The 16,012-nt window shown below is 38.8% G+C and overlaps 1 protein-coding gene across 1 annotated transcript; it reads right to left on the bottom strand.

Moving 5' to 3' along the window:
* Positions 1-1,459: 1,459 nt before the first annotated feature.
* On the bottom strand, positions 1,460-12,854 carry LOC137261765 (uncharacterized). The gene is made up of 4 exons (XM_067799548.1): positions 12,765-12,854; positions 9,436-9,531; positions 5,349-6,013; positions 1,460-2,020 (listed from the first exon to the last, which is right to left on the bottom strand). The coding sequence occupies exons 3-4, from the start codon at positions 6,007-6,009 to the stop codon at positions 1,470-1,472; spliced, it is 1,212 nt and encodes a 403-aa protein (XP_067655649.1). The 5' UTR covers positions 6,010-6,013; positions 9,436-9,531; positions 12,765-12,854; the 3' UTR covers positions 1,460-1,469.
* Positions 12,855-16,012: the final 3,158 nt, after the last annotated feature.

The raw sequence follows: 16,012 nt of genomic DNA on the forward strand, positions 1-16,012 counted from the left end.
CAGATCTCATCCTGTTCAAGGGTAGCACAGGACAATATCTTGTTCACGGCCTCACTGACATCACCAGGGGGTTTATTTGTAAGGATGTCGCAGACAGAAACAGTTCATATACACTCATAGCTATGAACAAGTATGTCACCTCGTTATTTTCGAAGCACTGAAATCTGAAGTAACGCTGAACGTGTATCTTAAACGTCGATGGAGCAGCAGGGGTCAACAGAAGCTATGCCATACCTAAATATGGGGTAATTTGGCCGTTCTGTTTCAGAATGGAATACAGCTTGGCACGACCTGAACAGGAGGCTGGATATTCAAGATTAAAATACTTTTTGGAAAGATAGTCTTAAGACTGAAAAGAAACTGTGTGTTTTATAAGTAATTAAACAAGACTAAGAAATAGAGAAGGGTGGTAAGTCCTCAATCATGCAGACAATAAATAGACAAAAGACATATTTTCATATATAATTTACAAAGATGTCATTTCATCTGCGTGAAAAAATGTTGTTGTTGATCCTGAGCTAGGCAAGAACCGCGCGACGACCGGCTCACGTGTCTGCTCGCTAAATGAGACGTTACAATGCATTAAATCTGCTTCATTCATTCGTCATTGTGACTATCCATGATTCTATAGCAATAGAGGGGAGTCAGATATCCAGATGCCAACTAGTTTCTATATAAGTTGCTGTATACAAGGGCATAGATAAATGCTGACTTGGTTTTTGTCAGTGGGCCACATTGCTGAACGACATGTGAATTCAGTAGCAGTGATATAAAATGCAGGTTCTCGGGTCATCATTACAGTTCATATTAAAACGCCGTTGTTCTTGTCTACAGTTCACTTTAGAAATAACATAATTTTCACTTCTCTGCTGCTGAATCAATTCTCTTACCGTGGGAATTGCATCTTAGCCCAGCTCAATATCTATAATTATTACTGGGCCGTTGAAGATACTGCAGTGTAATATTTTTACGGCAATATTACGTTAGTGTAATACAGCTTAGCGTATGACTTGAAAATGGTTCAAAGTTGTCACGTCACAATGCTAATGTAGCTGTCGGAATTTTACTAGACGATGCTTGATTCGCAGAAAGCCGACAGACCTCACACTGTATACAATTTCGCCACAGTTTCTGTCAGATTATATTGCCGTGTAATAAACAGAATACTAAACTCGCTTCCGTGATATACCATTTTTATTGAACTCGATAAAGAGTTTTATAAAACTCGCTTTCGCTCGTTTCATACCAAATCATTAACTCGTTTAATAAATATGGTATTACACGGAAGGTCGTTTAGTATCCTCTATTTCTTTCTATATACTGATATGTATGATTTTACGTATTAATACTTACGAAGTACAAATGTGTATCGAATTCCTGTACACGGACAATCCTCAAAACTCAGAAAATCACTATAACTCACAGATTACTGTGCAAATATGTAACCTTATGGCAATTTCAGTTTTGTTTCACCAATGTAGTTTTGATTTCAATTCCACCAAATAGTTCAGAAGCATCTGGACTTTCATGGAATTTACACCAATTCCAAAATGAGCCCCATCCATGCTCATCACACCGGAAGTAAGATTATATGTGTCAAATATAGGTATATGATATTTCCCTAACGCCTCAGACATGCGTTTATTAAAGGCTACAACGTGACTGTTTAATTGTTTTGGCATCTTTGGGGATTTCATGATACCAAATTTGTGAGTGGCAAACCAGATCAACTTTGGCCATGAAGCTTTTTTCTTTCTGATCACATCTACAACGGGATATATATATTCATTATACACCAAGTCAAAGTTAAAATGATCGTGGATTCCAATGCCCACTAGAATCACTGTGTTCTTTCGATGAAGAAGTGAACGAAACCTCTCATGGAACCTTTTCGCCTCTGAGGCACGAGGTAGCTCAGATACATCCACATTCAACGTACCATTACAGAGGGTTGCTGCTCTGATAAGCTTTGGTCTACATGCTTTGGTGGAGAATGCGTACATTCCGTCACAAGAGATGTCTGAAACAGAAACAGAACAATATGACTCACTGAGCACATCCTGACAGGTCAGGATTGGCATCCAAGAACAAGACACGGTACGTTTTGTTTCATGATTTTGTCCTATCATAAGGGTACCCCCGAAATCGCCCCAGATACCAAATGCTCCAGCAAAAGTGGTCAAAATGCCCCGGATTTGGGGCCAAATTGACGCAGGTGTAGTAAAATGATTAAATATGCACAGTTTTTGCCAACTTCTATATTATATTCATATGAAGGGAATTAGGGAATAATATTTCTGAACAAGAGGAAGATTCCTGTACAGACACCACACATTATAACAAGTTATTATCAAATTTGTTTAATATGTTTATTGGCCGTATATACATAATTTTTGTTCACTGGGATTATATAATCCTCATATAGAAGTTATTACTAGGATAACAGTTCTTTCAGTTTTAACTTTTAAACTTTCTTCTGTATGGTGTTATGGTCCATGAACGTGGCTCACTTTTGACAGAAGCTGCTGAAATGAAATATGCTCCTCCTTGTACTCTGCCCAGAGAGCAAAGATCTCCTTCTGGGTTGTGCTTGATCTTCGATCCAGCAGAAAGATCTGGATTGGGAGCCAGGATGCACTCTCGGTGAAGAGCTGTCATAAGTCCCAGTTGTTGTTCCCCTTCTGTTGCATTCAGGCGCCGGTTCAAACCTCAAAGCTTAAGGGGAATGTTTTAAAGAAATGCTGTCATATATATTTTGGATTGCTCAACATGATTCACTCACACTTAATATTTATTCAATACCTATAAATTAAGCATATCTTTAAAGAGCTGAAAGAAATACTATTTAAAGATATTCAAATTAAATGTGATTTTATTTCTTCTTGTTGTTTGTCAGGAGCAAGATAGGTTGAAGGGTAAATCTTCTGCATCCACAGTTGGTCTGCTTGATGTTCTGTCTCTGATAATGGAAAAAAACACAAAATAATGTCATTGTAATTCAAGAATGCCACTGGCTAATATACAACGTGCCATTAACATATATTTACATAAACAAGATAACTAAACTGATAAACATACAAACCTTTACAACACAGATATATGCTAAGCTGTCAACCTCTTGCCCTTCTGTCAGGAGAGAAGCGGCCTTCCTCCACTGATCTTTATATACAAAGCAATATTTACTGGTTTGTTGCTAAACTATTGCAGCTGTGTTTTAATTACTGATGTACCACGGGTAAGTGATGTTACAAATTACTACTGTTTATCATCATAAGGTGTACCTTTCGTGAATGTCCTCTTCAAGTATGTCCGAGAGGTTTTTCTTGTATCCTCTGTGAAAGGTATCCTCGTCAGTGAAACTGTCCATTGCAGATTGACTTACATCAGACGTAACAGTACCGACGATCTCTGTCATCATGCTTTCGTGAAATGAATGGTCAATGGGACTGCGTTACCTCGATGTCTCTTTGTAGACACTGCATGTAAAGGGAACCTATCCTCTTATTTTTGGACACGTTTGTTCCCCAGAGTCTGTGTCCTTCACATTTATCGCACGAGCTTGCCGCTTGGCCTTTACTTACCACCAACCACATTTTCTTCAGTTGGTGTCATTTGGTAGAAGTGACAGACCTCTCTTCTTACACACACTGCTCTAACACAGCATTGAATGTCCATTAGTGAACATTTGAAACAGCCAGTTCCTATCCCCACTTTTTGACAAGATTAACAAGATCCACATTGTTCAGTATTCCACCACACGTGTGTATTGGTGTGATTATACAAACATTTTAGTTAATTCTTGTACTTCTCTGCAAAAGCATTAATAACATGCTAGTAATTGGTATTAGAGTGTTCTCCATACAAAATATTTTTTAAATACATTCACACAAAGATTAAAAGACATATATCAACAAAAGTGGTTGGGAATTGTTTCATTATCAACAAAGTGTAAGTATTACTCAACACTAAAAACCCACATTTATACTGAAGGTTATCTATCATGTGTAAATGTTAAGAAATTCAGAACAGCATTATCACGTTTTCGTTGCTCATCCCATGATTTATTGATTGAAAAGGGGAGATTTATGAATATAAAAAGAGAAGATAGACTATGTAAATGTTGCACTAACAATGCAATAGAAGACGAATATCATTTCCTTCTTGTCTGTCCAGCATTTGATACACTACGCAGAAAATATATGAAAGAATACTATTTTGTACATCCATCGATTGCCAAATTCTCTTCACTGTTGACGTGTTCAAATGAAAAGGTAATCCAAAATATTGCAATTTTTATTCACAAAGCTATGCTATCCAGACAATTCTTCTATAAGTGATATGTATATGGAGTGCGCCCTACAAATGATATAAAGATATGTGTGATATCGAGAAGTGAGTGATTTAGCATGATACTATATTACATTTGCTAAAATGTCATGTATATGATTTGATATGCCATTATATATGATGTACAAGCTGATCTCTGACATATGATATATAGGATATGACGTGAGACGATGATATGATGTATTATGATATGGTATGATACTATTTCCGATGTGAGAACATATATGATACGACATGACATGACATGGTACCATCTGATATCATATGATCTAATATGACGTGATACAGCATTATATGGTATGATATGACTCCATGATATTACACTACTTTATATCATGAGTAGTATGATGTGTGTTTTATACTATAGGCCTGAGGCCTTTCAGTATTGAAATAAATAAACTATTGAACCATACAGAAATATTACTTTTCTCTTATGAGTTTATAACTAATGGAACGTTTGACAGAAATATTGTTCCCTAATAGCTTTTACATGAAGAATCTAACATAGAAGTTAATAAAACCTATGAATTTAATGCATATCTGTAGTCATTTTAAATGAATTTGGTCATTTTGACTATTTACCTAAAACTACCGGAGCTTTTGACCAAATTGGCTGGGGCATTTTGTAGGGTACCACACCATAATAAGGCGAATAACAACAAGAAGAGACTTGGAACTCAAACCCCCTCATGTCTTTGCGACGATAAAAAATTTACAAAAAATCTAAATCTAAATCTAAAACCCCGACTAGAAATGCTATGCTGTACAATATATCATGACCCCACGTGCCTGCTGTGCCGATTGCAACGAATCCATCGCACTCAATCGAATAAAGGTTGATGAAAACATCATCATGGATCATTCGCCTATCGTTCATCAGTCATGACACCTACCAAATCTTTATTGGTATTTCTGCCAGCTTATTGAAACTTCATCCCAGGTTTCTTAAAGGTTGGCGTTTAGTGAAACATTTACAATCTGTAAGGGACGAATATACATACCACTTGGTTTACCAGCTCTGAAGACACCCCTACTATCAAAGTTGTTCAGCATTAACACGAGCGCTGTGTACAGGTGGCGCATAAATGAATTCCCTATAACAGCTATTGTATGATCCTGTAGAAGATCACACGTCTGCTGAGCGGTGAAGGTCTTCACCTGACATCGGGAATCTTGAGGCTCCCAAGTTGAATACTCTGCATGAATCTCGTTCCGAAGGTCGTAACAGTTCGGACATTTACAGTTATCCGGGCTCTTGTTTGTACACCTATTGCCATAGCAACATGGCGTCGTACCTTCTGGGTTACACAGTGCACGAACGTAGTAGACGTTTTTATAGGCCACGTTACCACATTTTCCGTCGCGTCTCTGCATTGGCTTTGGTACGCGATATCTGACGGACTTCAGAAATGTGTCAATGGTTACTTTCTCCTGTGCAGTCAGAGTTCGAGGCCTCCATCTTCCTTTCATCATGCCTGTATTTACATCCGGGCATCGATAACTGTCACTAGACTCGCTAAGGCCTAAATTTTGTTTCTTTGCTGGTGCAATGAAGTCATTCGTCTCCATTTGAGTATAATAGTTTGACGCCAAGTATTCCATTACAGTCCAGAACATGAGTGTTGAGACTGTAACGATGCTGTACCACTTGGACGTCCCCATAATTCTGTAATAACAAACAAATATAGTTCACATCAGAAGTTTTCAGTGCAAATTGTGTAAGTTGCTGTTGGTTCTACATGTAAGTGTTTTGACCATTTCTTGCGAACAACTGGTGTCATCATTTGTACGTTTTAAGTTGTTCACTGGTCACGAGGGGTCCATGGGCTCATGTACCCTCGAGGTTTGTTTATGTTCCCGGAGCGCTGCGACTCGGTGATCATACACAAACCTCGACGTTACATAAGCCCATGGACCCTGGGGGCCTAGTGAACAACGTATTTATCTTACGGAAAACCTGAGTTTTATTTTTGAACTGTTTGAAGCACTTCTGTTGAATGCGAGGCGAATCGCCATTTTGTAGACGACACAATGTAAACAAAATTAGAGTTACCTCTCTTCCATCGATTTTCAATCGCAAAACATCGGTAATTTCCGTGCTTGAAGTGTGATTCAAAGTTTTTCGAGGCAAAGAAGTACTGCCATGAAGCACCAGAAAAGTTCGGAATTCCCAGCAGTGTACATTGAAAATAATACATCGCCTGTAAGCGGGGTACGTTGAAAATAATAGAATAGCGCTTAGCCAGTCAGAAAGCGACATTCATGTGTGAGGTAAGATAAATATACTTGTCACCGCTATTTGGCATTTACTGTAGCGATATACATGTATGCACATTCTTTTCAACAACTTTAGCTCTTCATCAATAACCCTATATTTTGGCTTCGTTAAGGCCAAGGTCACACTGAAACAAGTGAGGTTGAGTGAGTGAGTTTTGCTTTAAGCTGCACTCAGCAATATCCTAGCTATATGGCGGCGATCTGTAAATAATCGAGTCTGGGCCAGACAATCCAACGATCAACAGCGTGAGCATCGATCTGCGCAATTGGGAACTGATGACGTATCAACCAAGTCAGAGAGCCTGACCACCCGATCCTGTAAAGTCGCCTCTTATGACAAGCACAGTCGCCTTTTATGGCAAGCATGGGTTGCTGAAGGCCTGTTCTACCCCGGGACCTTCACGATTCGCATCAACAAGAACATACGGAGATTCGAATGTGTTGTATGTAATAAGAAATCAACCAACATAAACCTCATGTTTTAAGATCAGAGAAGTGTCCTGGTTGTAAGAAATCGTAATTGTTAAAGAAATATCTTGCGCGTCATCATAAATGTATAAATTCCTTATGGATAACAAGTTCATGTATTGTGTATGACTTTTATGACAACGGTATATGAATCCATACTGAAACGATGCATCAAGTACAATAAAAGAAGATGTTATCCATAAAGAATCTTACTTTCTTGTGACCCGCCATACTTCTAAAATGCCCATCAAACAGATCATCTTTCTCTACACACAATGAGGCCTCAGCGGAGCAGCAAAAGAACCAGCCAATCGGAAGCCGTCGTTACACTTGGGTGCACAGCCACCCGCTATGACTGGGGTCGGTCTCCCGAGGGCTTCGTTTCGAAGGATGTAAGCCCAAGTATAAAATATTGCACCTTTGAATCCCGACTGTAAGCTTATAATTTCGTTTATTTGTTTTTTACAAGCAGCAATGTATATCATATGTCACGAAGAAGTGATAACTGTGTTGTAATTATGATTGGGGTTTTTTTTGGGTTGCATGTGACCTTTAACTCTTAAAATGCATTTACAAAAGTTTAAAGAAGCCCTTTCTAAGATAGTACTCTTCTTGAAGCCCTAGTCTTAAGCCGTATATGAAGATCGGCTGTACTAGATTATCGATGTGTTTAACTTGACAGTCAATGAGAATATCTAACAAACATAATTTTAAAAAAATACTAAAAAACTCAAATTTCTTCAAAAAAAATTACCAAAAAATACATATACATTACTCGAGAGACGTGCTCGGCAATTCTCTTTTCAGCTTTACAGAATCTAACAGTCCGAGTAAATAAGATAGCAAGATACACATATTCATAGACCAATTCAAGATTTTGTTGTAACTTGAACACATCACTTTTTTATTATCAAACCTCCTCCAAAAAAGTACACTCGTTGTTTCAGAAACACTCAGGGTTAATTTCCATCTTTTACAATACTCATCAAATAAAGATGAAAATAAAGAGTTCAGTAAGGTTTTCTGGGAACAAGTAGCAACAGAAGTTTTAAGCAAATGATAAATGTTATTATTGAAATGTTCAAATGCAACATATGTCATATTTGGGATTTCACTTTCTTAGTAAAGTACAAATTCTAGTACTTTTTGGGGTTGAGTCCCGTCCTGGATTCGAACCCGCACCCTTAGAGTCAGGAACCTAATCGCCAGCACACAAGGTCAGCCGCCTAGCCCGCGCAGCCACCGCGACTTCCAATGGAAGTGTGCTGGCGATTAGGTGCCTGACTCCGCACCAGAAAGATATGATCAAACAAATTGTGGTTGCGTACCGGAAACTCACTCACTCACTCACTCACTCACTCAAGGTTTAAGGAGTTTAGTAAATCAGCAAGGTATGTCATGACAAAATGTGTTGTGAAGTCATTTCTATTTGAATTAGCCACGGGTCTGTCAGTCAATAATAGATCCGATAATCATGGCTGGGTGAAATGTGCCCGATGTCTGAGGTACAAGTGTATTTGAGGGCTAGGACAAAGACACGCGTTTGTCACACGAGAGCGGACCTCTGGAAGACAATAGAGGTACCTTCGAAGCAGTGCCGGAGGAAGATAGTTCCTCATTTCACAGGCTGTAGCTCCATTGTTCTTAGGTCAAAATAGTACTTTAGTATTTCCCTGCCAAGTGTCCCTTGGGGAAAATATTGAAAACGTTTGATGAGAATTGTGGACCAGAAATAGGCCTCAATAGGTTTCAGTGGAGATTTTGTTGGAGTCATATATCGAAATTATAATAGCTCTAAAGTTTTCATTTAAAATTTTAAATCAAATTTACAGCTACCATAATTGCGTTACATAGCCAGTGTTTAAAACTCCCAAAATTTCAAGCCGGACAGTCGGACTGGTAACTTGAAAGTATTACCAGTCTGGATACAAATTTGCCTGTCCAGTTTTCAACAATGAAAAACGAAAATAATCACGTTTCCGAACATTGTCTTTACGGCATGTAAGATACATGACCTTGTTTATAAATCTGTTTTATTTTCTGCCTCACAGTCACAATCAAGATCGGACAAATCAGAGTCATTGTCAGAGTCGGCAGTGCAATTGTTTCAGCAGCAAGAACCTCATCATCATCTGTAGCTAAATGCAGGTAAAACACAACAGCACTCTTCAAAAAAAAATATTTTGATTCCATCTGAACCTGTCTGCTGATACCATGAAAAGTATACTCTTAGCCAGTTAGGCAACTTAGGGGTAAAATATGTACCACACCACCGGATTGTCCGAGATGAAAATAGACCGTCCCGGACGGTCGGAGAGGCGGAAATTTTAAACACTGACATACCTCTAATTTTCCAACTCAGTATGTTTGTCTCAGCCTGGTACGGATCTTCAGCCACTCTTGCTGAATTTGAATAACGGGATCGAGTGGTCCGATTTGCTGAAAAGGTTAACACAAACACATTAATCTTCCTTTGAAATGTGATACAGCTAATTTGATTATATTTTCCTGCAAAGCACAACTGTGTTTAGTAAATCATTTCGACATACAAGACAAGGTATATTGTATATATCGGGTATATTGTATATATCGGGTATATTGTATATATTGGGTATATTGTATATATTGGGTTAACACGTGGTATTCAGGGTCAGTAGGTTAGATCAGAGACATCTGATATGATATTGATAATTTTCAATATTACAAACTAAAACAAAGTTCTTTTTGTCTGTCAATGGTGATTAGTGTATTTTTTGGAAGCTTCACAGTGACAGATTAGGTAATAGCAGGTGTCTTTTGCTAATATATGCATGCGATATGCATGCGTCTGTCTGTGCGTGCCTAAATGTGTATGTCTGTATGTAAGTATATCTGTTCATATGTGTGTGTGTGTGTGTGCACATATATGTGTTTGTGCATGTGCATGTGTGTGTGATAATTAAACAAGGAATGCTATTTTACACTAATGAAAGCTAACCATGTTAATTCAAGACACTCGCATTGAATGGATCATTTATCCGGATACAATACAGCTCTGCATGAGTGAGTGAGTGAGTTAAAATTTAAAGTCACTTTGGCAATATTTAAGCCATATCGAGACTAAAATAGTAAATACTTTTGAATTCTATTTTATACAATCTCCAAAGGCCAGTAAAGCAACTAGTCTATCACAACTAGAAGTTAAAAACTAGCAAATAACTTAAAATTATAATCCTTTTTAGGAGTGAGTGAGTGAGTTAATATTTAACGTCGCATCGGCAATATTTCAGTCATATCGTGACGAGAACATTTAACACTGAAATGGAATATATGTGTATTATAAAATCCTGTCCACAAAGCGTAATAAAACAACTGGAATATCAAAATTAACATTAAAATTAGCGTAGGAAGTTAAAACTAATTTCAGTATATGGACAATTCAGTATAAAAGCAGGCTACAGATCGCCAACAACTGAAGGTTGATCACCACATTAGAGACCATGGAGCTTTGGATGAAGAACCGAGGATATCACCATAACACCTACAGCAGGTGTTCTCTTAGCGAACTATGGCCATCCAGTCTATAGGAATTAGTGAGTGTGAGTGAGATAATACTATTATTTAACGTCACATCGGCAATATAGGTAGTGATGTCACATGTCAACATTGTTGCACATATTAGGCAATTTCTTTGAGGTGAAGGTCGGTTAAACAAGAGTAATTACAATGGCCATATCATTCCGATTTCACTTTCAGTATTGTGATGTATATTTTGCGTATCGTTCCGGTACTGTTTCATGAAACTGATTTCAGTATCTACATATATCTATGTTCAACATCATATCATATGTCGATGTAAGGTATGCGTTTTTATTCTTTGAAAGCTTTTGATTGTTTGAATAATATTTACATGGGAAATTGACTCAGTAAGTGTACTATACCACATTTTGAGCCTCTACACAAGTGTTGGAAGATCACACGTAGCCATTACTGCAACACGTGCTTTAGTAACTGTGATGTACACAATTCTATACGTTGAGATAAATAATGTAGTCTCATATGAACAGGTTAATAAGCAGCGATTTAATTCAACCTTATAAGTAAAAAAGATAATATTAATCAAAATTATTTGTACATTTTATTAAATATATAGGCACACATATTTAAAGGAACTGTCTTGTTCATTGTGTTGGTTTGTGTCGTATTTACAGACAAATCAGTCATGAAAATTGATTGACCAGGTGTGAGTTTGTCAAAAACGTTTTATGATTCATAATCATTGTTTTAGATAATAAAGTCACTTCAAATTCGATTAAAACATATTTGATGGCAGAATATCTAACTCAAACAGTATTTATACGAAACTTGTTCTAAAATATGTAAAACAGGTCCTGTCTTAATTGGACAAACCTTACGCCCTTATTCTAATAGTTCCATGCTAAAAAAACGATCTCTTTGTACCTTTCATTGCATACTTATGAAGTGAAATTATTAAATAATCATAAGAAGAAAAGTTTATATCCTAAATGAATATTCAATGAATATTCAGGTGTGTGTGAAATTTCCATTTACGCTAAATTGATGTCAGACAGGTGCGTGTAAATTAGGTTAGATATATACTAATCAGCAAACGTCTCAGTGTCGTCTTTTTCCGACGTCACAAAATGCACAAAACATGCCGTGACTTCAACTACAGTGTCGCATTATTTTCAGTTATTTCATTACATTTGAAAATGTGGTTGTTACTCCGATAATAATGATGCAAAATTAATCAAAATACATCTACACAAACAGGCGAATGTGGGAATCTAAGAATTATGAATTATGTATCGGACAGGGCCATCCAAGTCGCTATTACCTGCTTTTTCATGTAGTACATTGGCATGCTTGTCATGAAAGACGACTATGCTTGTCGTAAGAGGCGACTAACGGGATCGGGTGGTCAGGCTCGCTGACTTGGTTGACACATGTCATCGGTTCCCAATTCCGCAGATCGATGCTCATGTTGTTGATCACTGGATTGTCTGGTCCAGACTCGATTATTTACAGACAGCTGCCATATGGCTGGAATATTGCTGAGCTCGGCGTATAAATAAACTCACTCACTCACTCTCTCAGTACATTGGCATGTGTTCTTACAAATTGTGAAACTACCAAAGGTGTCTTCTCACACTGGGAAATTTGTATTGGAATGGTTTGGTTCACTGTGAACAAAACATAACGAAAATATACTGTCCGTATCCACAGCAAAGTCCCTCCATGTGATCTGAGTTACACTGACCTAATGTAAAGCATGGCGGCGTTATACACCCTTATCTTTATACGTGCATGACTGTCAACGTTTGACATAGAAGAAAATCGATTGTTGACATTTATTGCGGGTCATTTTGGATTTTGTGGTATGACGTTATGTATTAGCACATAAATCCATTTCATACACACTTATGTCTTTCAGATATCAAGCTGTATTTTCTTCGCTCACACCTTGCGTAAAGATGACAAATTGTTTAAAAAAATCGTAGCAGAGTGCTTTTATTGGTGCACGATAAAAGCGGATAAATTGAATGTTTTTTAACGAACACAATTAGCAGTGTCTATTTCTCAAACCCATGAGGTAGTGGCAGGTATATTTATACCAACGGATGGGAGATTAAATATAACATTTTTTATTAAATGAAAGTTTTTATACTTACCTGGTACAAAGCCAACAGTCGTGAGTTCCCGACCAGTCTCCCCTCCTGAGGGTTTTATTGCCTGCCTAGCTGGGTAAGGGAATGACGTGTAGAGGTCATCACGTGACCTGGGTTATCTACCGCCCGTATGTTGAGCTCGCGTCTCTACTTTGTGTAGACTGTGTTATGAGAGAAATTGCGCAAGCGCCACTCAAGTGGGCAATGTTGGCTTTGTACCAGGTAAGTATGAAAAATTACATTTAATCAAAAATGTTATATTCAATTTCCTATCCGTTGGTATAGATATAACTGACACTACCATTTACATACTTATCAGGTAAGAAAGCCAACATTGCCCAGAAAATGGCACAGAGGTGGAGGGCCGAGAGCGTGGACGCAAGACCTCGCCCGTGTGCCTCTACGTAAAGAAGAACCAAGAACCCTCAGGGGAGCGACCTTGCGGAAGCATCCGACCCCGCGCTAGAGGGCGGGTACGACACGAACCGCTGTCCAGCCACCTCTGCTAAAGACGGCAAATAAAGGACGGCAACCCCAGGAGGGAAAACCAACTCGATAAAAGACAACTCGACACTGAAGGAGTGGAGAGAAGCAATAGAATTGTTTACTGAGACAAAAAAGGTGGGGAGCGGAGATCTCCAGCTTGGGACCTTTCGAGAGGCAGGGGAATGTAGGCCTCTTAAGGACGAGGAGCACCGTGCCGACTCAAAGGGTGAGGAGCCCCTGTTGTATACCCGGAGAACACTGACGTCGCAGAGAGAGAGGCCGCCCTCTTCCGCAGGGTCTACCAACGGCCCTAAAGGAGGGATGTGGAAAGTACGTCCCAGTTCGTCCGCCTGTTGGTTCTTGCAAACGAAGTCACAGGATAGGCCCAGGGATGCAGACCCTTCGTCTGCGGCCTCGGATCTCAGAGGGTCCGTCTGAAGAGCGTGAAGCTCCGATATTTGGGCAGGCGAGGCCACCGAGGTGGTTTTGACAGTGATGCGGAGGAAGGGGGGGGGGGGGCGCTTCTTCCAGAGGCTCATAAAAATCTGACTTGAGGTGGTCAAGGACCACCGCCAGATCCCACTCAGGAGGATGAGTAGTTCGATTTCTTTGTATTTTTACAGGTAAATTCTTTTTCCAATTATCACCCTCCTTGATAGTTAAAACGTGTTAAAACGTCATTGACCAGTAAAAATACAGGTGTTACATGCAGGTAGGATAACATAGAATAACAAAGGCAAAGATTTATTATTTTAGTAGAAAAAGTAGAAGAGTTCATGAGAGCCACAGAAATTATTTGTGTTCGTATTATATACCTGAACCTAACTGATTAATCTAAGTAGATTATAATATTATCACCTAGATTGACTGCATCATCGATGATAAATATGGACACTGGATGACCTGTATGCTACGGAAGTATATCTGACACTCGAGTGATTGTTCAACACTGAATATTTAATTTACATACAATACAGTTGAACGCTTTGCACTTTGAGTCTCTTGGCTTAAGAGATACTAACCTGGATTATGTCCAGTACTCAGTCACGTGACCCTTGGCAGGTTCTGCTCTATAAAATAGTGGCACGTGGTCACTAGTCTGTGATGCGTCTGTGATACCAGGTCGACATTTGAAGTTTGTTTGTTTTTTTCAAACTTTTTAACTCACCTGTTAATCGTTACAATGTCAAATGGACAGGTCGTCGACCTTTTTTTCAGCTGAACCGTGACATTTCAAAGGTCGACGACCTGTGAGGACACCCACATGGACATACAGATAGGTGCGCCAGGCCGACCTGCCGGTGTCCTTTGGTGTAATGAAGCCAGTTATCATTATAACTTGTATAGTATGGGGTTGATGTCAGCTCATGACGAGTTCACCACTTAATGAATTTAAAAGGACTGCTTATTTGTAACTACCTGTCACAGGGGGTATAAATAAGGAATGATATACATTGTATATGTATTTGACTAACCAACACAGTGGAACAATCATAAAACTGACGGGCCAAAGGCCAACAACCAGCTTAAAACTTTGCATAGCTCACCCATCAGAGTTTCAATTCACTGTATTTTTAAACGGGCGCAAAGGGACAATGAAACTCTCTTTCACAGTACCACAGAGGAGGGAAGTGAGTGAGTTTTACGCCGCACTCAGCAATATTCAAGCCATATGGCGGCGGTCTGTAAATAATCGAGTCTGGACCAGACAATCCATTGATCAACAGCATGAACATCGATGTGGGCAGTTGGAAACCGATGATATGTGTCACCCAAGCCAGCAAGCCTGACCACCCGATTCCGTTAGTCGCCTCCTACGACAAACAGAGTCGCCTTTTATGGCAAGCGTGGGTTGCTGAAGGTCTATTCTACCCCGGGTAGACCTTCACGGGTCCGTGGAGGGAAGACGTTTCCAAAGACGTTGAAATACTGATGCAGTAGTTTGGACTCCCGGTTGACTCTCAAGGACAGACTTTCAAGCCAAATCACTCCAATACAGTTCATGAAGGAAGTTGCGACATATGCTTGCACTTTTCATGTACAAAAGCAGGATATGTGAATGAAATAAATGTACAAATCTGATGGATCAACAGGAATGTCGGAATGAATCCAATATATGTATGAGACGTGCTTCTGATCCTCTATCAAAAGCGGTTAAAGTATATGTGTTTTATACGTAAATTGCCCAAAATGTGTATGAAAACTACTTGTGAATGATAAATTGTATGACTAAATGAACGAGCAAATGTAAGAAATGTACTTATTTGTGTTATGAAGTAATGAAATACAGGCTGGAAATAACAGAATCATCTTGCCGGGCGTTAAGTATTTTTCCAAAACTACTTTTGACACGTTCCCCAGGTTTACTCCCCAATTTCCACTGTGTTCTGTATGTACGAGTTGGCTAGTAAGCCAAATCACGCAACAAAGTTTCTTAATTCAGAAACTAAGGCTGACAAGTCTTTATAATACGTCTATTGTGTAAATAATTTTGCTTGTTGTCGTGCCGTGATAATACGAAATATAAATGTTGTAACACAGCTTATCATACAGTTGATTTACATGTAATAGTATATCAGAGGTGTTAGGCTGTTTTAGGCTGGCGAGTCTTCATAATACGAGTTCAACATTGAACGGGTCCTGTATGGACGAAGATTAGACCTCACCTAACATCAAACCAGAGTCTTACAGTATACAACACTGAACACTGCACACAGCATTTTCATTTCAAAATGTTTTGTCATTTCTGACAAATTCAACGAACA

Source organism: Haliotis asinina, chromosome 14 (genome assembly GCF_037392515.1).
Source record: "Haliotis asinina isolate JCU_RB_2024 chromosome 14, JCU_Hal_asi_v2, whole genome shotgun sequence".
NCBI classification, from domain to species: Eukaryota; Metazoa; Mollusca; class Gastropoda; order Lepetellida; family Haliotidae; genus Haliotis; species Haliotis asinina.